Genomic DNA, 25938 nt, shown 5'->3' with positions numbered 1-25938 from the left:
GCAGTGTGGTTGACTCTCAACTGCCCTCTGAAATGGCTGAGGAACCCACTAAGTTCAAGGGTGACGAGGGTTGGGCAATAAATGCAGGCCAGCCAGCGATGCCCATGTCCCACAAATGAATTTTTAAAAACTCATTCAGCTCTACTTCAATATGTTGATGTTTAATGTAGGAAGTGTTATTATTCAATAGCTATTTAACATTTGGAGAAATTTAGTAAATACAAATAAATATGACCACATTACAATATTAATTTGTCAAAAGAATTGCATGAATTGAAACTGTTGTAAAGTTTCATCCATTCTTTCACTCCTGCTCTAAGGACAATTCATCAAAATGCATAAAAATTCATTATTGCAAAGATTTTGTGAAAGGAGAGATGTATATTTTGAAAGCTGTACAAGTCACTCAGATATAAAAAGATTAATTGCATCTATTCAAAGACATAATTGAACTAATTGAATTGCAAAAATACCCAGCTAACAATGGATGTTAAACCATGTTCTGAAATATGCAGAGGATAGGCAAGTGTAGCAGTGACTATTTTAACTCACCCTTTCCAATGTGATTTCTTCGAATTCATATTCTATTTCTGTTCCATTGACCTAAATGTTAAGAATGAAGAAAACCATATTAGAAATCAATTTAAAATGAAAACAGACATGTTTCACAAAAAAAACTGGTTTGCATTTAAATCATCCAAAGCATTGAGAAATCGAGGTCAAACAACATCTGATATACTTTTATATTTTAAAATGCACACTCTTCCCAAGTACTGTCTTACACAAACACATACATACCTTTGTGTGTATTTTTTGGCAGCAGTATTCATACCTCAACTGCATATATTGTTGAGCAGTTTTGCACAAAGTTCTTGAATGCTTAGCCTCCCACCATCAACATCGTGGGGATACCATTGACGAGAACCCCAACAGGATCAGCCATAAAAATACTATGACTACAAGGGTAGGTTAGAGGCTGGGAATTCTGTGACAAGTAACTCACCTTCTGAATCCGCAAAGCCAGTCCACCACCTACAAGACACAAGTCAGGAGTACGATAGAATATTCTTCACTTGCCTGAATAAGTGCAGCTCCAACAACATTTCAGAAGCTCGGCACCATCCAGAACAAAGCAGCCCATTTGATTGGCATCCCATCCAGCACCAGTGCACATTGGCAGAATTGTGTACCAGCTGCAAGGTCTACAGTAGCCGCATGCTATGCCCCTACAACAGGGCAATCAAAACCCATGACTTTTATCATCTAGAAAGACAAGGCACAGCAAGGGAATCCTTCATTGTTCTCTCCAAGGCATGCACTATCCTGACTTAGAATGCTGGTATTGTTCCTTCACTGGCACTGGGTCAGAAACAAGGAACTCTCTTTCTTACAGTGGGTGTATAGATACCAGATGGATGTGGTTCAAGAAGATGGCTCACCATTACATTCTCCAGGGCAATTAGGGATAGGCAACAAATGATTACCTCATCAGCAATGCTCATATTAAAAATCTGCAGAGTGAGTCAAGAAAAGAGAAAACTTAAACGGGGCAGTAGTTACGAGGGCAAGAGTAGGGAGAATAGAGAAAATAAAACCACATACACTGTGGCCGGGATTTTTAAATTAATGCAGGGTCTGAGTCAGAAGCAAGCATATACACAATTTGGTCCAGCTGGCCCCTGTGCTGGTTCACTGCTATGATTCCAACCCCCAAATCATTTTCAATGAGGATGGCTGGGGAACAGATCAGCTGCCCGCCATTTCCTAATGGGCAGCCAATTAAGGACAATCATTGATAAATATATAACCCATTAAGGTCTGTTCCCTTGCTGGGCTCAAGGCAGGAGGTAAAGAGCCAGAGGTTGGGGGTAATGGATTACATGGCTGCCAGTCCACAGCAATGCCCACTGGCTGGAGGGGGTATCGCCCCAATACTATGGCCAGGCAGCTGTGATGTTTTTAAACAATGAGGAAAATTTACAGGGTCTGCTCCGGCTCTCTCCCCATCTTCAGTGGTGCTGCCAGAGTACCTCCCATTGGCGTGCCATTGTTGGGAGTTCACCCACACTCTGTCCATGATGGGATTGCATGCACATTCGCTGGCCTTTAATTGGCTGCACTTGAAAATCCTAGAGGGTCTGTCTAAAACATGCCATTCAAGGTCAGGACCTGGAACAAGGCCCATTTCTAATTCTGGATCCCTGATTGAAAATCCAGCCCTATAATTGAAAGCATGAATCATTTGCAACAAAATAGATGAATTAAGAGCTGAAAGAAATTAAAGGCTTTGATCTAATAGCCATTTCAGAGTCATGATTGCAGAACAGCTAAAGTTAGAAATTTACCATTCCAGGATATTTTTAGATGAGGTCAGCAAAATGGAAAAGGAGGACAGCTTGTCCTGATAATAATGGACAGCATAAGAATGCAGAGAGAAAGGATCTTAGCTCTGAAAATCAAAGTGTAGATCAGTTTAGGTGGAGTCAAGAAACAACAAGGGGGAGAATACAATGGTTGGAGACCATTAAAATAATTGTATTTTCAGGCAGAGTCTCATGCGTGTACCAAAAGTAATATAGCAATTAAAGTGGACTTTAATCTTCACATAGACCAGACAAACCAAGTTTGTATTTATAGTGTGGAGGACAATTAAACACAAACAAAATAGTTTTCTAAATCAGTCTGTCAAGGAACCAATGAAGTAACAAGTTATTTTGGATCTAGTATGGTGCAATGTGATAAGGTTAATTAATAACCTTATAGTAAAGGAGTGTCCAGGTAAAAGTGATTTTGATATGATAGCATTTTATTTTGAGGTCGAGTAGGATTTCATTACATCCAAAACTAGCATGTTAAATTTGAACAAAGAAAACTAAGTGGACTTGAGGGTTAAGCCCCTCCACCTGGTATCATCTGCCCCAGGGATGACAGGTGGAGGGGCTGTAAAATTGTCTGCGGCTGCTCTCATCCACCCCCACCACAATTTTCCGAGCAGTGGGTAGGAGGAAGGGCGTAGGGAGGCCCTCATGCCCACTAGCCAATTGAATTATTTTAGGGGCGGGGGTTTTAGCTGTGGCGGATGAAGGCCGGCACCAAGTATCCAGCATACCATGTGAAACCTGGCAGACTCGTGGCCAAATAAGGGTGGAGGAGGGTAGCTCCTTTTCAGGCCCCCTCTACCTATTGGAGCCCCCCCTTCCACCCACCAGAAAAGGTGTTCCCATCCCCATGTTTCCCTCCCACATGCCTTGTCCACTACAGTTCCCCCAACCACATGGCCATGGGCTTCCTGCCCGGTCCCAGCGAGATCCCGGTCTTACCTTGGTCCAGGCTTCATGGCACCGTGTGGCCCTTGGAACTGTCTGTGGTCCCAGCAGTAGCCACTGCTCCTAATGGGATGCTGGCACCAGAGAGCTGTGACCATGTGATTGGTTGGCAGTTCTCAGAGATGAGACTTCCTCCCCGTAGGGGGTCAAAAGATCCCACAAGCTAATTAACGACCATTAAACAGCTGTGGGAAAAGCCAGTCAAGACCCCCTCCCCCTAGGATCTTTATGCCAGAGGCATGAACCCCACCCCTAATATAAAATTCAAGTTAAAATTAAATTTTAATTTAACCTAAGTCAATATTGTTTTCTTTGTTTAATAGTAAACAAGGAAAGTTTTTAATATATATGTGCCTTCCCTCTAGCTGCATTCCAATTTTCCATTGGCACATGTAGAATGGGGCGCATGCAGACTATCTGCCTACCATGAAACTATTTATGACAACGGGAATGATCCGTCCTGGGGTTTGGGAGGTCCAGAACATACAGGATTAAAATTTCATGTGACTTCACTGTTGTACATTATCTGAATTTTGCTTCTATGCAGCCATCACAGGTTTCTTTGGATGTATTTCTGTAGCCATCCTAGCCACATTATGTTTCTTCCTCCAGCTCAGCTGTGTTTATCAGCCATGCCTCAGTTGGTAGCACACTCATCTCTGAATCACAAAGTTCAGTGATCTATTCCCACTGCAGGGGTTGAGCACAAAAATAAAGGCTGACAGTCCAGTGTGGTACTGAGGGAACATGTACTGTCAGAGCTAGATACAGTCTTTTCACGAGACATTTAAGCAAGGCCCCATCTGCCTGCTCGAGTAGATGTAAAAGATCCCATGGCACTATTTTCAAAGAAGAGCATGAATTCCCTGTGGCCTGGCCAATATTATCCCTCAATCGACATCACAAAAAAGCAGACGATCTGGTCACTATTACCTTGACATTTGCAAGAGTTTGCTGGCTGCAAATTAGCTGCTATGGTTCCGGCATTGCAATAGTTACAACAGATCAAAAAGTACTTTATTGACTGTGAAGTGCTTTGAGATGTCCACTGGTCATGAAAAGCACTATACAAATGCAATCTCTCTCTTTCTTTCTCTTCCCTGCTCCTCAGAGGTGGAGAATGCCAAGCAATATGTAACTTGCTGATTTTGGTGCTCCACTCCTCCCTGCAGCACCATGTGGTGCAAGGCACAGCAGGCAATCACCATTCTCAACACATTTACAGGTGTACGTTGAAAGGCACCCTGAGATCTGTCAGGGTATCTGAATTTCATTTTTAGCAAGCCAGTGGCAGGCTCAACAACTGCACAGTCGTCAAGTGGCTCCTGTTGTATGAACAAGGAGCAGGAGTCGGCCATTCAGCCACCCAAGCCTGCTTCACCATTTTATAAGATCATGGTTGATCTTATGTACTTTTCCATGGCATTGTTGGCAGGGCTGCTAACAAGTGCCATCAGTCAGGGCCTCAGAGGGTATCTACAAGAAGCTACTCACTCAATCTGTTGGAGGTACTGCGGTAGACTTGACAGGTGCAGGTTGTAGGAATCATGGCAGCTTTCAGGTAATCTTGCAGACACGCAGCTAAAAAATATCTATGGGCTGTAAATGATCTGCACCTTGAGGGAGTGAAATTCCTTCTGGTTGATGAACATCCAGAATTACCTGATGATGGATGGGAAGAAGTTATTAGAGCTCATTGCTGACATTTTTCAAGCTTTACCCCACTTTGACAGATAAAATTCCACCCCAATGTCTTTACAGTAGTGGTAGTTGTTGTTTCGGGTAAGGTGCTTTGATGGTAGAAGAATGCTTTCATTGAATAACAAAGAACAGTGGGTAATAGATGGAAGACCACTAATCTAATTAAGAGATCTGGTAGGCAAATCAAGGCCTACCCAAGAGACCTATTCAAAATAAGCACTAGATACATAAAAAGAGCGATAAGAATAAAATATTTCACTCAGTGATCAGAACATATAATGATTCACCACAATTGGCGATTAAGTGACATGGTGGCACAGAGGTTAGCGCTGTTGCCTCACAGCGCCAGGGACTCGCATTCGATTCCCAGCTTGGGTTACAGTCTGTGTGGTGTTTGTACGTTTTCCCCGTGTCTACGTGGGTTTCATCCAGGTGCTCCGGTTTTCTCCCACAGTCCGAAAGACATGCTGGTTAGGTACATTGGCCATGCTAAATTCTCCCTCAATGTGCCCAAACAGGCACCTGAGTGTGGCAACTAGGGGATTTTCACAGTAGCTTCATTGCAGTGTTAATGTAAGCCTACTAGTGACAATAATAATAAATAAACATTAAACATAACTCAAAATCAATTACACAGCATTTAAAATGGTGCTCGATAATCACTCAAAAATATTTTTTAAAATGCGGGAAGACACAGAAAATGGGATTCGTTTGGCAGGTAAAAAATATAGGGCTGTAAAAATCAGTTCTGAGAGGGACCTAAATTCAACAAACTCAAGAAGCAAATACTGACTTGCCTCTGTGGCAAAAGATGATGGGGTAAATCTTATCAAAAAATGGTAGTGTTGTTTTGGCAAGAAAACTTGTGTGTTTCTCTCCAGAGAAACACGTTCGTTTTCTCTCCAGATCTTATGACAGACTGTCAAAAGAAATCAAGAGAACCCTCTTTCTCAAAGACTCTTCCTCCTACCATGGAAGAAGAATCTTTGAATATTTTTAAGGCAGAGGTAGATAAATTCTAGATAAGCAAAGTGGCGAAAGATTATTGGAGTGTATCAGAATGTAGACTTGAGGTTACAATCAGATCAGCCGTGATTTTATTGAATGACGAAGCAGGTTCAAGGGAGCCAAGTGGCCTACTCCTGCTCCTAATTTGTATGTTTGTATGTTCAGTAAGTGTGTGAGTTAGTGAATGGATGAGTGGGGAAGTGAATGCTTGAGTGAGACAGTTAGGTGGGTGAGGTGGGTAGGGTGAGTGAGTGGGTAGCTAGGTCAGGGGCAATTGGATCAGGGGTATAATCAAGTCAGGAATTGCCGTGTGATTGGGGAGTAGTCAGGTGACAGTTAAGTTGGGAGGTTGGTCAGGTCAGGACAGGGGTGTCAGTTGGTCGAATGGGTTGTTGTGTGGTTGTTGGTCAGGGGCATAGCCAGTTGGGGGAATAGTTAGGTGGTCAGGGATTGGTCGAGTTATGAAGGGTATAGTCGGGTGCTTGGGGGTGGTGTGAGGAGGGATTGGGAAGGGCTGGTTGTGGTGTTGAGTTATGCAGGCCATTCACTGAGTTAATCCATTATTACACTGTGCAATGTTTCTTGTGTATGTATCCAGCTACGGCCCTGTTGTATATGTTACACTTCTGAGGATTAAACAAAGTGGAGTCGCAGCACATGGGTGGTTGCAGTCAACAAAAGCAGGTTTATTGAGAAGTTGCTAACTGTACAAAGGCCTGGGCTGAATAAAAGCCCGTGAAGCAGCTGATGATGTCACAAACTAAACACGTGAGTAGACTCTTAAAGTGGCAGCACAACAAGCATCTACCCAAAAATATGGCATTTCCATATATCTGGCCCAAGTCCCTGGCCCTCATCTCAGTCATGCTGTGGAGATGCCGGCGTTGGACTGGGGTAAACACAGTAAGAAGTTTAACAACACCAGGTTAAAGTCCAACAGGTTTATTTGGTAGCAAAAGCAACAAGCTTTCGGAGCCTTAAGCCCCTTCAGGTGACTGGGAATTCTGTTCACAAACAGGGCATATAAAGACACAAACTCAATTTACAGAATAATGGTTGGAATGCGAATGCTGACAGCTAATCAAGTCTTTAAGATACAAGCAATGTGAGTGGCGAGAGCATTAAGACAGGTTAAAGAGATGTGCATTGTCTCCAGACAGGATAGCCAGTGAGACTCTGCAGGTCCAGGCAAGCTGTGGGGATTACAGATAGTGTGACATGAACCCAATATCCCGGTTGAGACCATCCTCATGTGTGCTGAACGTGGCTATCAGTTTCTGCTCCACGACTCTGCGCCATCGTGTGTCGTGAAGGCCGCCTTGGAGAACGCTTACCCGAATATCAGAGACCAAATGCCCGTGACCACTGAAGTGCTCCCCAACAGGAAGAGAACAGTCTTGCCTGGTGATTGTCGAGCAGTGTTCATTCATCCGTTGTCGCAGCGTCTGCATTGTTTCCCCAATGTACCATGCCTTGGGACATCCTTTCCTGCAGCGTATCAGGTAAACAACGTTGGCCGAGTTGCAAGAGTATGTACCATGTACCTGGTGGATGGTGTTCTCACGTGAGATGATGGCATTCGGCCTCTGATATTCGGGTAAGCGTTCTCCAAGGCTGCCTTCACAACACACGACGGCGCAGAGTCGCTGAGCAGAAACTGATAGCCAAATTCCGCACACGAGGACGGCCTCAACCGGGATATTGGGTTCATGTCACACTATCTGTAATCCCCACAGCTTGCCTGGACCTACTGAGTCTCACTGGCTGTCCTGTCTGGAGACAATACACATCTCTTTAACCTGTCTTAATGCTCTCTCCACTCACATTGTTTGTATCTTAAAGACTTGATTAGCTGTAAGTACTCGCATTCCAACCATTATTCATGTAAATTGAGTTTGTGTCTTTATATGCCCTGTTTGTGAACAGAATTCCCACTCACCTGAAGAAGGGGCTTAAGGCTCCGAAAGCTTGTGGCTTTCGCTACCAAATAAGCCTGTTGGACTTTAACCTGGTGTTGTTAACCTTCTTACTGTGTCCACCTCATCTCAGGGTCAGGGGCATTTGTGGAGGGTCAGGAGCAGCACCACTCAATCCCTCGGAAGTTTAATTTCCCTGGCATTTCCCAACTTACTCCAACAATCCGAAGACCGGAAGGTTTGGGCCAATCTCATAAATTTAGAGTAAAGTAATACTTCTCGCTTATACTCATTCTTTAATTTAGAAAGGAACGATATACAATATTTTTAATTCACATGTTATATAATGAGATTATTATTATTTAAAAGGAGAAAGACTGCAGAAAACAGTGGGATTTGGGGGTCCTCGTGCATAAATCACAAAAACTTAGCATGCAAGTTCAACAGGTAATTGGGAAGGCAAATGGAATGTGGGCCTTTATTTCAATTGGAGTATAAAAATAGGGAAGTCTTGCTAAAACTATACAAGGCATTAGTTAGACCGCACCTGGATTACGGTAAACAGTTTTGGTTTCCTTATCGAAGAAGATATACTGGCATTGGAGGCAGTCCAGAGAACATTCAGTTTGGTTGATCCTGGGTATGGAGGGATTTTCTTATGAGGAGAGGTTAAATAGGTTAGGCCTGTACTCATTGGAGTTTAGAAGAGGCGGCTCTATTGGGACATTTAGGATTCTCGGGGGCTCGACAGGGGAGATGCTAAGAGGTTGTGGGAAAATCTAGAACCAGAGGGCATAATGTCAGAATAAGGGGTCACCCATTTAATCAGAGGAAGAATTTCTTCTCTCAGACGGTAGTGAATCTGTGGAATTCATTATCACAGAGGGCTGTAGAGACTGGGTCATTAAGTATATTCAAGGCTACGATAGACAGATTTTTAATCAGAAAAGAAATCGTGGGTTAGTGGGATAAAATGGGAAAGTGGAATTGAGGATTATATCAGATCAGTCATATCTCATTGAATGATTGTGGTAAACCACTGTTAGCTTATTACCTGTATATGTGACATGCCTGGACACATCCCTGCCGGCCCTACCTGAGACTCCTCCCCCCCCGGTCCAGATATAAAGGCGACTGCTCCCCACCCCCCTGCCTCAGTCTGGACCAGTTCATCGGCATGGGTGTGCTCCAAGTCTTTTGCTAATAAAAGCATATTTGTTCTTGCATACAAACTAGTCATTGCTCGATTGATGGTGCATCAATTTTATTAGCAAAAGTTTTGGGATGGAGCAGATACTAAAACCCGACAAACTCGAACTGGACCCTCAAGCTGCAGGAGCCTCTAACAGCTTCGATCACTGGCTGCGCTGTTTCGAAACTTTCCTCATCTCCTCCTCCGTCGTCCGGACCGAAACTGACAAGCTACACGTGCTCCACGCCCGGGTAAGCGATTAAGTATTCTCGATGATTAGAGACGCTGAAACTTACAAGGATGCGATCGAACTTTTAAAAGGCCAGTACAACAAACAGTCTAACGAAATCTACGCCAGACATTTTCTGGCTACTCGCAGACAACAGCCAGGAGAATCGGGTGATCAATTCCCACGTGCGTTGCGGGCACTTGGCAGGGCCTGCAACTGCAAGACCGTAACAGCCGCCCAAAACACTGAGGACTTAATCAGAGATGCCTATGTCACGGATATCAGGTCAAACTATATCCGACAACGACTGCTGGAACAGAGTGGGCTGGACCTACAAAAGACTGTGGCGCTTGCCGACTCGTTAGCGGGGGCCTTCCGTAACCTCGAGGCCTACACCCCCGACCATGGGGACGCATCGTGGACACCGCAGCCGCCGCCACCTCTGTACTCGGAAGGGCCGCAGGCCTATGCCACGCCATGTCTCACCAATGACCCGACCGCTGCAGCAGTCTCCGGAGGCCCGAAGTGCTACTTCTGCAGCCTGGGGAAGCACCCCCGACAACGCTGCCCGGCGAAGGATGCGATCTGCTCAGGGTGTGGAAAGAAGAGCCATTACATGAAGGTATGCAGAGCGAAATCGACCTCCAAGCCCAGTAGCGCCGTGTGCGACCCGCGGGGGCTGCCATCTTGGGCGGCCATAGCCACGTGTGAGCCGTGCGGGCCGCCATCTTGGACGCCATCCAGCGTGAGATGGACCGAATGGTAGACCAGAACAGGCTGCGGGCCACCTTCCCGTACCTGGATGACGTCACCATCTGCGGCCATGATCAGCAGGACCACGACGCCAACCTCATCAAATTCCTCCACACCGCCACACTCCTAAATCTGACCTATAATAAGGAGAAGTGCGTATTCTGCACACACCGCCTCGCCATCCTTGGTTGTGTTGTGGAAAACGGGGTCATCGGTCCCGATCCCGACCGCATGCGTCCCCTCCTGGAACTCCCCCTCCCCACCAGCCTCAAAGCACTGAGGAGATGCCTGGGCTTCTTCTCGTATTACGCCCAGTGGGTCCCCAATTATGCGGATAAAGCCCGTCCGCTCATCAAATCCACCTCTTTTCCCCTGACGGCAGAGGCCCGCCTGGCCTTCGACCGCATCAAAGCAGACATCGCGAAGGCCACGATGCATGCTGTAGACGAATCCATCCCGTTCCAGGTGGAGAGCGATGCGTCTGACTTCGCCCTAGCCGCCACCCTTAACCAGGCGGGCAGACCCATGGCCTTCTTCTCATGAACCCTCCAAGGCCCTGAAATTCGATGCTCCTCTGTCAAAAAGGAGGCCGAAGCCATAGTGGAAGCTGTACGGCAGTGGCGCCACTACTTAGCTGGTAAACGATTCACCCTACTCACGGGCCAACGGTCAGTTGCATTCATGCTTAATAACACGCAGCGGGGCAAGATCAAAAACGATAAAATATTGAGGTGGAGAATCAAGCTCTCCACCCACAATTACGACATCTTATAATGGCAAGGGAAGCTCAATCAGCCCCCAGACGCCCTGTCCCAGGGAATATGTGAAAGCGCACAAATAGACCAATTGCAGACTCTCCACAACGACCTCTGCCACCCGGGGGTCACCAGGTTTTGTCACTTCATTAAAGCCCATTACTGCCCTACTCCATTGAGGAAGTCAGGTCTATAACCAGACACTGCCAGGTCTGCGCAGAGTGCAAGCCGCACTTCTATCGGCCAGACAGAGCACACCTCATAAAAGCCACCCGCCCTTTCGAACGCCTAAGTGTCGACTTCAAAGGCCCCCTCCCCTCTTCTGACCGCAACATATACTTCCTCAACGTCATTGACGAATATTCACGTTTCGCCTCTGCTATTCCCTGCCCGGATATGACCTCGGCCACGGTCGCCAGGGCCCTGCACAGCCTCTTCACCCTGTTCGGTTTCCCTCACTATATCCATAGCGACCGGGGATCCTCCTTTATGAGTGATGAGCTGCGACAGTACCTGCTCTCCAAAGACATAGCCTCGAGTAGAACCACCAGCTACAACCCCAGGGGGAACGGACAGGTAGAGAGGGAGAACGCGACAGTCTGGAAGGCCGTTTTCCTAGCTCTGAGATCTAAAGGTCTTCCAGTCACCCGCTGGCAAGAGGTCCTCCCTGATGCACTACACCCAATTAGATTACTCCTTTGCACAGCTACCAATGCTACCCCTCATGAAAGAATGTTTGTTTTCCCCAGAAAGTCCACCTCGGGGACCTCACTACCGTCGTGGCTGACGTCCCCAGGCCCTGTCCTGCTCCGGAAGCACGTGAGGACCCATAAGTCGGACCCCCTGGTCGAAAGGGTCCAACTCCTCCATGCCAACCCCCAATACGCCTATGTGGCGTACCCCGACGGGCGGGAAGACACGGTCTCTATTCGAGACCTGGCACCTGCAGGTGCCCCAGGGACCACTACGACCCACAACCCCACACCCCCAACCCCGTCCATACAGCACCAGGGCCACAGCACGCTCCCTTGGCCCCCGTATACAGCACGCCTGAGCCCCAGGAGCCGCCACCACGCACCCGACAATCTGAAGGGACTACAGATGACTCGAGCGACTATGACCTGGCGCCTGAACCAACACCGCGGCCACCTGAACCGACACCACAACCGACACTACGGCGGTTGCAGCAGCAGATCAAGCCCCCAGAGAGACTAAATTTGTAATTCTGTAAATATCGTTCCACCCACCTGACCCCCGCCGGACTCTTTTTTAAACAGGGGGTGAAGGTGGTAAACCACTGTTAGCTTATTACCTGTAGATGTGACATGCCTGGACACATCCCTGCCGGCCCTACCCGAGACTCGTTCCCCCCCTGGTCCAGGTATAAAGGCGACTGCTCCCCACCCCCCTGCCTCAGTCTGGACCAGTTCATCGGCATGGGTGTGCTCCAAGTCTTTTGCTAATAAAAGCCTATTTGTTCTTGCATACAAACTAGTCTTTGCTCGATTGATGAGATTTGATGGGCTAACTGATGAGATTTGATGGGCTCGATTGATGAGATTTGATGGGCTAACTGGCCTTTTTCTGTTCCTACATCTTATGTTCTCCTTCCTCAGGAAAATACATTTCAAAATGATATGGGGTTCGATTTCCAATTACAGTCTTACTACCAGATCTACTAGAATGATGGGGGCAATCATGAAGCTGTCAAATCGGTCACTGAACCACATAGGAAATTAATTTAGTCTGTAAGTGTGCAGTGATTAGCAACTGCAGCCTATCTGCCTGTAAAATAGCAAGCACTGCAAGAAGTTCCTAATCTAATTGAAAATGTATGCTGTTGATAAACATGTTAAAAATGCTGACAAACTTCGTAATGTTGGTTACAGAATAACCACATTAGTTGATCATTTATTTAAATATTTCCACGTTTTAATATCAAATATGCTGTAATAGATACTCTGATTCCTTTTCTTGGAATTTACAATAGTAGTTAAAATGCACACATATTAATGGAGCCAAGTTTCAACAACACTGCTGTTAATAATTGAAAGGTAATGCTTCCTTGCCCCTGAACTATGAAAGGACTCCCCTTCATGCACTTCATTGAGACTAAACAGAAAGAATAATACAAGAGCTTGCATGCTGATGTTGCTGCGAGCATAGTTCAGTGCCTGCTGTCATTCAGCTGCCATTTAATGTCCTCTATTATTAACTCCATTTGCATCATTGCAGATTTATGAATATTTTCAATGAAAAATTAAACTGCACTGTTCAGATTTAACAATAAAAGGAAAGCAGTATTTTTTATAATTTATTACTGGAATAAGCCTGCAAATGACAGCAAAATTTAAATAAGACCAAAATGTTGCAGGTGCTGGAAATCTGTAATCAAGACAGAAAATGCTGGAAGCACTTAGTAAGTGAGGCAACATCTATGGAGTGAGAAACAGAGCTAATGGGCCAGATTTTCGTTCCAGAGTTGAGTAGCGGGAGTCTTGCCTTATCGAGGAGAAAGTGCCCTGACTGGCATGATTTTCATTCTCCAACCCCAGACGCAGAGGCAAAATTTAAAGGGATATAGTAACAGCAGTTTTCTTAGAAGAAATTAGAAATGTTCTTTTAGGCAGTTTCACATTTACCATTGTTACTGTAGGATTTATCAGAATGATACAGAGCATATATTGCGTGAATAATCATGAAAATGCCCTGAGCTTAAGGGGCCAAGGGTGTGGGTGGGGGCATGAATAGCCATTGCATTGGCAAGGGGATAATAAACGGCCATTGGGAAGATGGTGTGCATTAAGTTAGGAAGGGGGAGGCTATAAGTTGCCATGTGGGTGGATGGGCATGAATGGGCATTAAATTGGCAAGTTGGCTATATGGGGCGAGGGGGTGGGTGGGGAGCATGAAAGGGGAATGAGTGGCACAGGTAAAACCTTTTGAAGTTATCTTACAAAATATTCTCGAATCCAGACGATAGTTCAGACAGTGGCACAGAGGTCAGCATTACTGCCTCAAATTTCCAGCGACCCAGATTCAATTCCAGCCTGGGTGACTGTCTGTGTGGAGTATGCACGTTCTCCCTTTGTCTGCATGGGTTTCCTCCGGGTGCTCTGGCTTCTTCCCACAGTCCAAAGATGCGCAGGTTGGTGGATTGGCCATGCTACATTGCACCTCAATGACCCAACATGTGCAAGTTAGATGGATTAGCTATGGTAAATGTGTAGGTTGCAGTGATAGGGCAGGGGAGAGGGCTTCATCAGACAGTCGGTGCAGCTCGATGGGCCAAATGGCCTCTTCTGCATTGTACGGATTCTATGACCTCCTATTAGGGGACCTGAACCATGTGTCCTTGAGAAACTGACCTAACTCCATAAAAATTGTTGGAATCAGAAGTGCTGGGAGGTGCCTACGATAGACAGGTTGAGAATGAGAATGGGTTTTGAGTAAGGGGAGGGTAGAAGATGGGAAAGATTAAGGGGGCGATTTTACCATTCCGTTGCGCCTGTTTTCAGGCGCGGCACGATGGTAAAGTGGGGCGCAAAGCGCTTTGCGCAAAAAATTGGCGCCATTTTATGAGCACCGGATTTTCGGCGCATTCAGCCTCTCGCCGGAAATGGGCAAGAGGCAGGTTGATGTAGGTAAATTTATTTTAATGCTGTTCTACATCTGCTTACCGAGCCCAGCGCTCAATTGACCGGGCCCCCCCCCTTTGTGACCACGCCAACAAAGGTTCTCGCCGATGAGGCACAGACATGCTCCCCATGAGCGAGGAGCAGTCAACTTGGCCTCACTGGTGGAACTGAGGCCATTGAGGCCTCCCCAGGGAGGCCGAGGGCAAAGGGTGGATGCCCCTTGAGCAGTGCCAGACTGGCAGTGCTACCCTGGCACCTGGGCAATGCCCACCAGGCAGTGCCTTAGGGCAGGGCCAATGGGGGGCAGTGGGGGTGGGGCTAATGGGGGAGGGGGCCTGCTGCTACTCTGAAGGATTGTTGTGGGGAGGAGGGAGGGAGGGAGGGAGGGAAAGGGGGCCCGCTACCACTTTGCAGGGATCGTTGTAGGGGGGGGGGGGCACTGAAACTCTGCAGGGATCATTGTGGGGGCCCACTGCCACTCTGCAGGGATCATTGGGCGGAAGGGCGAGAGGGCCCACTGCCACTCAGCAGGGATCATTGGGAGGAAGGGCGAGGGGGCCCACTGCCACTCTGCAGGGATCGTTGGGGGGAGGGAGAGGGGGCTCGCTGCAACTCTGCAGGGATCATTGGGGGGAGTGCGGCGGGTCCCCAATTGGTCTAGGTGGCAGGGGGTCGGCGGGGGCCCCTGCGATTGCGGGGAGGTGGGGAGGGAGCTGCTTAAGGCTGCCTGCATGAGCAAGGGCCCGACAGTTCTCTCTTTTCTGTCAGACCCCTGCTACTGCTAATGCACATGTGCTGCATCAGAGGCCTGCACGTATGCACTGCCTCCCTCTGCAGTCTTTTGAGCGTGTTAAGCCCCGCCCACAGGTTTCTGCAGCAAGCAATAGATTTGGTCAAAATTTTGCAAGCAGCGTGCATATGTGGGGAGCCTGAAAACACACCCAAAAGACGGATCCAAAACTCTCCCAGTTTCAAGTCCGCCCAGCACTTAGAAAAAAAAGGTAAAATTGCCCCCTAAATGTTCAAATAGTTATGAAACACCAAAGAAAATGACGATGGAGCAAGAAAGGAGAAAGAAACAAAAGAGCAGGTGTTCTGCTGTCTGAAAGCAAAAAGAAGAGAAAAACTAAAACTTGCAAAGAAAAGGAAACAAAAGGGGGCAGAGATTACAATCTGAAATTGCGAAACTATGAATCTCTCGCCGCCCATTAAAATTGAGCAGCAGCGGGATGAGGCCCTTACGACCCTGGGCAGGTGGCCCACCTGACAACAACCCCGGCTGCTTGTAAAATCGTGGGCCGGCAACGGGAACTCCACTGATGGCACTGTACTCTATTTTACAAGTCTACCTGCCTGCCTGCAGGTGGCCCATAAAATCCAGTCTGTTAACTCTGTTCCACTTTGCAAATATGCTACAAAGCCTGCATGCTTGGCATTTCCAGAACTTATTGCCTTTATTTAAATTTCAAATAGAATCAGAATCATAGAATCCCTACAGTGCAGGAGGAGGTTATTCGGCCCATTGAGTTTGCACTGACCACAATTTCACCCAGGCCCTATCCCCATAACCCCATCCATTTACCCTAGCTAGTCCCCCCGACACTAAGGGGCAATTTTAGCATGGCCAATCAACCTAACCCGCACATCTTTGGACTGTGGGAGGAAACTGGAGCACCTGGAGGAAACCCATGCAGACATGGGAAGAACGTGCAGACTCCGAACAGACAGTGACCCAAGCCAGGAATCGAACCCGGGTCTCTGACGCTGTGAGGCAGCGGTGCTAACCACTGTGCCGTCGTGCCACCCTTAATAAATGCACAGCCGGTCAATTTAATTTATTGTTCACCCGAGCTAGTCTCCCTGACACTAAGGGGCAATTTAGCATGGCCAATCCACCTAACCAGCATGTCTTTCGGACTGTGGGAGGAAACCGGAGCACTCGGAGGAAACCCATGCAGACACGGGGAGAACTTGCAAACTCCACACAGACAGTGACCTGAGCCGGGAATCGAACCCAGGTCGCTGGTGCTGAGAGGTAGCAGTGCTAACCATTGTACCACCGTGCCACCCCGTAAATAGTTTTGAGTCATCGTCAGGTGACTAAATTCTTAGGATACAATCAGACTATATGTTAACTGTCAGTACAAAATCGTTTTGACCTTGAACAACACGAAAACCCAGGCTGTAAATCAGATCCCGAATTGCTGTAGAACTGCTGTCCCCTACTTCAGGCCCTATCAGCAGATTCAGAATGCATTTATTTAATAACTACATGGAAATGGTTTTGCACCCACACAGCAGTGTCAATGCATGCTAAGTGTCGTTCAAACAGCAGATATAATTTGTCAACAGCTCTTATAACTTTGAGTTCAGTTAGAAATAAACTAACAACACAGAACTTTGAAACAAAAGTTTTAACAAAAAGTCTCGTAAAGACTAAAATAATGACGAACATATTTTCAAAGATTAAAATGAATATATGGCTGTAATTTGGAAGCAAAGGATTGAACAAAATGGGGAGATTTTCTACCCTGTTTGGGGGGCATGGGACTGGCGGAAGGGGCGTAGAGATGAGCAGGAGACCCAAGACAGCTTTTACACCGGCTCGATTGTTCCCGTCCCCAGCCAATGATGTAACGGGAATCCCGACTTTCCCATTTACATCGAATTTACAATGCAGATCAGACATTTCCGCCAGATTGACCTCCACATTGGACTGTCCGTCACATTGGTGAGCCCACACGCTGACATGAATCAGGACAGGTCCCCCAGACATGCACCTGACGAACACGACCCGCCAGTGGTGCACAGGTGAGTTCATGAGTTCAGCCCCCAGACTTCATTCCTGGCCAGTATCCTGAGGGGACCGTGCCGAATAGGGGGTTCCGTAAAAGAAGTGCCAGGGATTCTGTGCGTGTGTGTGTCAGGGGAGAGGGGTGGTCGGTGTCATGAAGTAGTAACATGTCAGGTGGGGATCCGTGTCTGGGTGTGTGGAGGGGAGGTTCCATTTCCATGTATTCCTTTTTTCTACATCAGGGAAAATTCCCTGAGACCATAACCAAGGCCATAACTAATAATCAAAGTCAAGAAAAGATAGCCACATGAGCCAGAACCTACCAGAATGTGCTGTGGAGTGGAACAGTGTGACTGTGCAAGCTCTTCATTACAACCCAGACTTATGTTAAGTTATGTCTAACAATATGTCTAACATGCTGCCAGTCATGTGTTCTTTATTTCAAATGGGGTAGGGAGCCGAAGTGATGGTCTCGCCACTTCCATATTGAAAATCGCAATCCTACCTTCCTCACTGGCATATTATTAACTTATAGAACAGAATCCAGTTCTACAGACTACTGCTTCTCGAGTACAAAACTTGGGGAACTTGAGGGAAGAGGCGCTGTTCTGGTATTTAAAAAAAACAACAGTCTGAGGGGGAATGGGAGACAGTGACAGCTGAGGTCTAGAGACTTTAATTAAAATTAACAGTTAAACAAGGTACTGACTAGATTCGATTAGAAGGAATAAAGTTTTATTTAGATCTTGGATGGCTAGTTGAGACCTGTTGCATGCAATTCCTGCAACATGTTGGAACTTCAGGACATGTGCCTTTAGGGACCATGTGCGTATGAGGTGTCCATAGCTGCTTGAGCTGAGCTTGAAAGACAACTGGAGTTACTGCAGAGCATCAGAGAGCCCATCCCACAGATAGAGATCAGGATACTAGATGAGTGACCATCTGGAAGAGTAGGAAGAGATGGAGAAGATGCTGGAGTCTTTGGGGTGTTTACCACTCTCAAACAGGAACTGGACTGCTGGAAGTGATGAAACCTTGAAGGGATGCAGTCCATACTATGGCATCAATCAATTTGTAAGGGACTGCACTGAAGGGAACAAAAAGAGGAGGAATGCAATGATTATAGGAGATCTTTAGTTTGCAGAAAAGGCAGGTGTTTCTGTAACTATCACCATGAATCTTGGATAGAGTGTTACCTTCCTTGTCCCAGGGTAAAGGACATCACAGAAAAGTTAACTAGGGCATGTTTTTCCTTTATTCTTTAATGGAATGGCAAGACCTTCAACTGCCCTTGAACTGAATGGCTTGCTAGGCCACTTCAGAGGGAAGTTGCAATTTAATCATTTTGCTGTGGTTCTGGAGTCACATATAGGCCATTGGAATAAGGATGGCAGATTTCCTTCCCTAAAAAGATATGAATGAATCAGATGGGTTTTTACAACAAAAGCTGATAGTCGTCATGGTCATCATTACTGAGACGAGCTTCATATTCCAGATTTCATTAATCGCAAGTCCAAACGTTGCTGTGATGGGATTTGATTACATGTCCCGAGAGCATTAGCCTGGGCCTTCAGATTACTAACCCAATGACATTGTCACTACAACTACCATTGCTGTGGTTCATGTTATTACCAACGACATAGAGAGAGGAGGAATTAAAGTCCTACAGTCAGACTTTCAGAAACTAGGGCAGAAGTTAGCTTGAAGGTAATAATTACTGCCAAGCATAAACAAGAGTAGAAAATGGAAGATAATGCATGATTTAACTATGGTGCAGGAAGGAGGGCTTTAGATTCTGTGTATATTGGCATCAGTTTTGGAGCAGGAGGCATCTATTTGATCCTGTTGCATCTCAACAGGATTGGGGCCAATGGGGAACCTCTTCATGGGAAGTTCATTAGTGGGAGTTTGGAAGGTTTAAACTAAATTGGCAGGGATGTAGAAAAGAGAAATAATGTGCATAAAAGAGTGAGATTACTGGAGATGGAATTAGAAGTAGACTAAGAGACAATGAGAAATAAAAAGATAGGTTTAGAATGCATGTGTGAATAAAGTTGGTGAGCTACAAGTGCAAATAGTCATGTGGCAATATGATGTAGTGGCAAAAACAGAAAGGTAGCTTAAAATAGTGAGGCTGAGTGCTTAATATTCACAGAGTGAAAGCATTTTGAGAAGATGGGGTATAAAGAAAAGAAAAAGGGATGGCAGTTCTGATTACACTGGAGTTTTGGTAGAGAAGATGACCTTGAGGTGAAAATAACAGCATCAATTGAATCAATCAAATAATCCACAAACTACTGTGCACTCTTCAGTTTGAAACTGACATTTTTAAAAACTCTTTGAGAGTTGAGAACCAAACTAACAAGCTACTGGAGGTATTCTATAGGCCTCAAAATAATGTGAGATTTAGAGTTGCAAATCTGCAAGAAAATCACAGATGAGTGAAAGAGCCACAGAGTGGTGACACTTGGGGATCTTAAATACCCAAATATCAACTGGGATAATGTTAGAGTAAAGGAAAAGGAGGGGGAGGAATTTCTGAAAGGGGTTCAGGAGAATTTCTTCAACCAACATGTTCGCAGTCCAATTAGGAAGAAGGTATTTGATACAGTGTCACACAACAGACTTGTGAAAAAAGTTATAGCTCATGGAATAATAGGGATGGTAGCCATTTGGATACAAAATTGGCTGAATAGTAGGCCGGATAGTAGGATGCAGAGAGTAATGGTCAATGGATATTTTTCTGGCTGAAGGAAGGTTTGTAGTGGAGCGTCCCAGGGGTCAATACTGGGACCCTTGCTTTTCCTGATATATATTAATGAACTAGATCTTGGAGTGCAGGGGACAATTTCAAAAAGTGAGAGGAAACAAAGAAATGGCAGAGGAACGGAATAGTTACTTTGCATCAGACTTCACAGTGGAAGACACCAGTGGGGTGCCAGAGCTCCAGGAGAATCAGGGGGCATAGGTGAGTATAGTGGCCATCACTAAGAAGGTTCTGGGGAAACTGAAAGGTCTGTGGTGGATAAGTCACCTGGACCGGATGGACTACACCCCAGGGTTCTAAAAGAGATAGCTGAGGAAATTGTGGAGGCATTGGTGGTGATCTTTCAGGAATCACTGGAGGCAGGGAGGGTCTCAGAGGACTGGAAAGTAGCTAATGTAACACCGCTGTTTAAGAGGGGAGGGAGGCAGCAGACAGGAAATTATAGGACGGTTAGCTTGACTTTGGTCATTGCCAAGATTTTAGAGTCCATTATTAAAGATGAGATCGTGGAGTACTTGGAAGTGCATGATAAAATAGGACTGAGTCAGCAGGGCTTCGTCAAGGGGAGGTCATGTCTGACAAATCTGTTAGAGTTCTTTGCGGAGGTAACAAGGAAGTTAGACAAAGGAGAACCAGTGGGCATGATTTATTTAGATTTCCAGAAGGCCTTTGACAAGGTGCCGCATAGGAGACTGTTAAATAAGTTAAGTGCCCATCGTGTTAAAGGTAAGATCCTGGCATGGTGATGCGCATCAATTGGACACGAGGCTCGAAGCTTCGGTAAAAGAAGGCTTTTATTAACTAACAATGGAACTATCAGAACTTTAACACACTATCCCAGACTGAAGGGGTCCCGTCCGAGCAGGGAGTCTTATACCTCTCCCAGGAGGCGGAGCCCGACTGGGATGTACCACAACAGTAACAAACACAGGTGTATCAATCCCACCCTACCCCAACAGCAACATTAGTACAATCCCACAGTAACCTATATACATTCCTGTAGTGCTGGCCAGCCCTGGCTCAGTACTATCCAGTGGGAACCAACGATGGTTCACCACATTCACCCCTCCTTTGAGAACAAAGGCCGGCGGGGTACGAAAACAGACTAAAATGTCAGCAGATTATAAGTTCAGACGGTCTGGAGGACCGCACCGTCGTTGTGACCTCCTCAATACCGGCGGTGACACCGGAGTAGGCACTTGCGGTGGCATTCTCCCCAAAACGGCGTCCAGCTGTTCTCCCACGGACTCACAGGCCGGTTGACCCTGATTAGACGGTAGTGCAGGGGATCCTGACACATTCTGCGGTGGCGACCATCTTTGGGGCTCAGGCAAGCTGTGCACTGGAGTAAAACTATTAAGCACTGGTCCCGATGCTGCCCGCGCTACGTCCGGGGGAGAAATAAGGGATAACGGATTCGTCACTGGGGGTATGGGAGCGACAGGAGTTGCTACGTCCCCTGCGGGCGCCAGGTCTCGGATCGAGACTGTGTCCTCTCCCCCGTCAGGATATGCCACCTAGGCATACTGAGGGTTGGCGTGGAGGAGGTGGACCTGTTCGACCAAGGGGTCGGACTTGCGGGCCCTTACATGTCGCCGCAGGAGGACGGGTCCTGAGTACGTCAACCAGGCTGGTAAAGATATCCCCGAGGAAGACTTCCGAGGGAATGAGAACATCCTCTCGTGGAGAGTAGCATTGGTTGCCGTACACAGGAGGGAGCGAATAGAGTGAAGCGCATCAGGGAGGACCTCCTGCCAACGGGAGACTGGAAGACCTTTGGATTTCAACGCCAATAGCATAGCCTTCCAGACTGTAGCATTCTCTCGTTCCACCTGTCCATTACCCCTAGGGTTGTAACTCGTGGTCCTACTAGAGGCAATCCCGTATGAGAGCAGGAATTGCCTCAAGTCATTGCTCATGAACGACGAGCCCCTGTCGCTATGGATATAGCTGGGGTACCCGAACAGGGTAAAAAGATCACGGAATGCCTTGATCACCGTGGCAGCCGATGTGTCCGAGCAGGGGACAACAAACGGGAACCGGGAGTACTCATCTATTATGTTCAGAAAGTACACGTTCCGATCTGTTGAGGGAAGGGGGCCCTTAAAATCAACACTCAGCCTCTCGAAGGGGCGAGTGGCCTTGACCAAATGTGCCCGGTCAGGTCGGTAAAAGTGCGGTTTGCATTCCGCGCAAATCCGACAGCTCCTTGTCACCGACCTGACGTCCTCCACCGAGTAAGGCAGGTTGCGGGCTTTGACAAAGTGGTAGAGCTGAGTGACCCCAGGATGGCACAGATCATTATGGAGGGCGTTCAAGCGATCCTCCTGAGTACTAGCGCATGTTGCGCGCGAGAGGGCATCCGAGGGCTCATTGAGCTTCCCTGGACGATACATGATATCGTAGTTATAGGTGGAGAGTTCAATTCTCCACCGCAAGATCTTGTCATTCTTGATCTTGCCCCTCTGCGAGTTGTTGAACATGAACGCCACGGACCGCTGGTCCGTGATCAGGGTGAACTGCTTTCCCGCCAGGTAATGGCGCCAATGTCTGACGGCCTCCACAATGGCCTGGGCCTCCTTTTCCACCGCTGAATGCCGAATTTCAGGGCCTTGGAGGGTGCGGGAAAAAAACGCGACGGGCCTGCCCGCCTGGTTAAGTGTGGCGGCCAGGGCGAAATCAGATGCATCGCTTTCCACCTGAAAAGGGATGGATTCGTCTACCACGTGCATCGTGGCTTTCGCGATGTCGTGTTTCAATTCCTTGAAGGCCAATTGGGCCTCTGGCGTGAGTGGAAAAGTCGTGGACATAATAAGCGGACGGGCTTTGTCCGCGTAGTTGGGGACCCACTGCGCATAATAGGAGAAGAAGCCTAGGCATCTTCTCAGTGCTTTTGCGCTAGCGGGCAAGGGAAGTTCAGCAAGGGGGCGCATACGGTCTGGATCAGGGCCGATGACCCCGTTTTGCACCACGTATCCCAGGATGGCTAACCGGCGCGTACAGAATACACACTTCTCCCTGTTGTAGGTCAAATTCAGACGAGATGCAGTGCGTAAGAAGTTCTGGAGATTTGTGTCATGGTCCTGCTGATCATGGCCGCAGATGGTGACATTACCCAGGTACGGGAAGGTAGCCCGCAGCCTGTTCTGGTCCACCATTCGGTCCATAGCACGCTGGAAGACCGAGACCCCATTGGTGACACCAAATGGAACCCTAAGAAAATGATACAAACGACCATCCGCCTCAAAGGCCGTGTATTGTCGGTCCTCTGGGCGAATGGGGAGTTGGCGGTAGGCGGACTGGAGGTCTATGGTGGAGAACACCCGGTACTGCGCAATCTGATTGACCATATCAGATATGCGCGGGAGAGGATACGCATCCAGCTGCGTATATCAGTTAATGGTCTGACTGTAATCAATGACCATCCGGGGTTTGTTCCCGCTCTTGACCACCACAACCTGTGCTCTCCACGGACTAACACTGGGCTGTATGATCCCTTCTTTGAGGAGTCGCTGAACCTCAGGTCTGATGAAGATCCGATCCTCAGTGCTGTAACGCCTACTTTTAGTAGCGATGGGCTTGCAGCCTGGTACCAGATTCTGAAATAAAGAGGGTGTGGTGATCTTTAATGTAGAAAGATTGCAGGCGGGGCGCTTTGGGCAATTTGGAGACTGCAGCTGTTCTCCCACTGCCAGCGAAGGGAGTGGCCCACCGTACTGTAGGATCACACTCTTCATGTGGACCATGAAGTTTAGTCCGAGAAGAATTGGTGCGCAAAGATACGGCAACACAAGGAGCCTGAAACGCTCGTAAATTGTGCCTTGTACTTTCAAGGTTACCACACAACGTCCTAGCACAGCGACAGACCGGGACCTTGATGCCATAGAGATTGTCTGTTTGGCAGGTTGAATCTGGAGTCTACACCTCTTCACAGTGTCAGGGTGGATACAGCTCTCAGTGCTCCCGCTGTCAAACAGACAATAAAGCACATGATTGTTTACCTGGATATCCATCATCGAACAATCAAGCCTGTGAGGCTTAGCCTGGTCCAGGGTGATCGACGCCACCGTTGGTCCGTGAACGTCACTGCAGGCAGCTGAGGTCGACGCTGAGGACCCCTGCTGGTCGCTCGTGGTCATCGTCGACCAAAATGGCCGCCCCCATGAATCGCACATGGGTGAGGGCGCCAAACTTAGCGACCCCTGGTGGTCATCCTCCTCCGACTCCGTCGACCGCAATGGCGTCGTCCTGGACTCGCACGTGGACGAACCCCGCGAGGACTTCGACGACGATGGTGATGATCCCAGTTCCGAAGGGTCACAGGCCACACTGCCGTTCCTGGGCTTCGATCTGCACACCTTTGCATAATGCCCCTTTTTACCGCATGCGGTACAGATTACCGCTTTAGCGGGACACTTTTGTCGGGTATGTTTGGCTCCTCCGCAGAAATAGCACCGCGGGCCGCATGGGGCTGCAGCCATCGTCTGGCCCACATGGGAGCACGCCATAACTCTGCACTTCAAGCCCGAGGGGCGAGGAGGGATTTGCGACTGCTCCTGCCACGTTGTCTCCACGTGGTCCTCCGGATACAGGACTAAGCTCTTCGAAGCCGACTCGAGCATTTCAGCTAATTCCATGGCCTGGGTAAGGTTGAGATTACCCTTTTCTAGCAGCTTGAGACGGATGTATGAAGACCCGACCCCAAACGCATCTCGGGCGAGGTCGTACATGCTCTGCTCAGCCGACACAGTTTTGCAGTCACAGCCCCTGGCTAGCTATAAGAGCTCATTGGCGTAGTCCTCCATGGTTTCGCCCGACTGCCGACGTCGGGTAGCGAGGAGGTAACGAGCGTGGATCTCGTTAGGAGGTTTCGTATAGCGCTTCTTTAGAAGCTCGAGGGCCCTAGGGTAAGTGGTGGCCGCACGGATCGCGAGGTAGACAGTGTCGCTTACCCTCGCATGGAGGACCCGGAGTCTGTCATCATCTGTGGTGACCGCTGCGGAGGCTGCTCGGTAATCTTCAAAACACTTCAGCCAGTGGTCGAAGGTGTTAGAAGCGCCCACCGCACGTGGATCTAGCGTCAGACGTTCTGGCTTGAGGATTTGCTCCATACTCTCCTTTCTTTTTTTTTCTTCCGTCGAGAGTTTAATTTTAGTTAATAAAATTGATGCGCATCAATTGGACACGAGGCTCGAAGCTTCGGTAAAAGAAGGCTTTTATTAACTAACAATGGAACTATCAGAACTTTAACACACTATCCCAGACTGAAGGGGTCCCGTCCGAGCAGGGCGTCTTATACCTCTCCCAGGAGGCGGAGCCCGACTGGGATGTGCCACAACAGTAACAAACACAGGTGTATCAATCCCACCCTAACCCAACAGCAACATTAGTACAATCCCACAGTAACCTATCTACATTCCTGTAGTGCTGGCCAGCCCTGGCTCAGTACTATCCAGTGGGAACCAACGATGGTTCACCACACATGGATAGAGGATTGGCTGACTGGCAGAAAGCAAAGAGTGGGGATAAAGAGGTCTTTTTCAGGATGCCAGCCGGTGACTAGTGGTTTGCCTCAGAGGTCAGTGTTGGGACCACAACTTTTCACAATATACATTAATGATTTGGAAGAAGGAACTGAAGGCACTGTTGCTAAGTGTGCAGGTGATACAAAGACATGTAGAGGGACAGGTAGTACTTGAGGAAGCAGGGGGAGGGTTCCAGAAGAACTTGGACAGGCTAGGAGGGTGGGCAAAGAAGTGGCAGATAAAATACAATGTGGAAAAGTGAGAGATTACGCATTTTGGAAGGAGGAATGGTGGCATAGGCTATTTTCTAAGTGGGGAAATGCTTAGGAAATCA

General features: G+C 47.7%; 1 protein-coding gene across 1 annotated transcript in view; it reads right to left on the bottom strand.

The window, feature by feature from the left end:
- Positions 1-25938, bottom strand: part of dlg2 (discs, large homolog 2 (Drosophila)) — a 945868-nt gene that overhangs the window by 506677 nt on the left and 413253 nt on the right. The window contains exon 9 of the mRNA XM_078221879.1: positions 553-603. Within this exon, the coding sequence (XP_078078005.1) occupies positions 553-603 (51 nt within the window). The remainder of the gene's footprint in view (positions 1-552; positions 604-25938) is intronic.

The sequence above is a fragment of the Mustelus asterias genome, chromosome 10 (assembly GCF_964213995.1).
Source record: "Mustelus asterias chromosome 10, sMusAst1.hap1.1, whole genome shotgun sequence".
NCBI classification, from domain to species: domain Eukaryota; kingdom Metazoa; phylum Chordata; class Chondrichthyes; order Carcharhiniformes; family Triakidae; genus Mustelus; species Mustelus asterias.
This window is presented reverse-complemented; position numbering and strand designations above follow the sequence as displayed.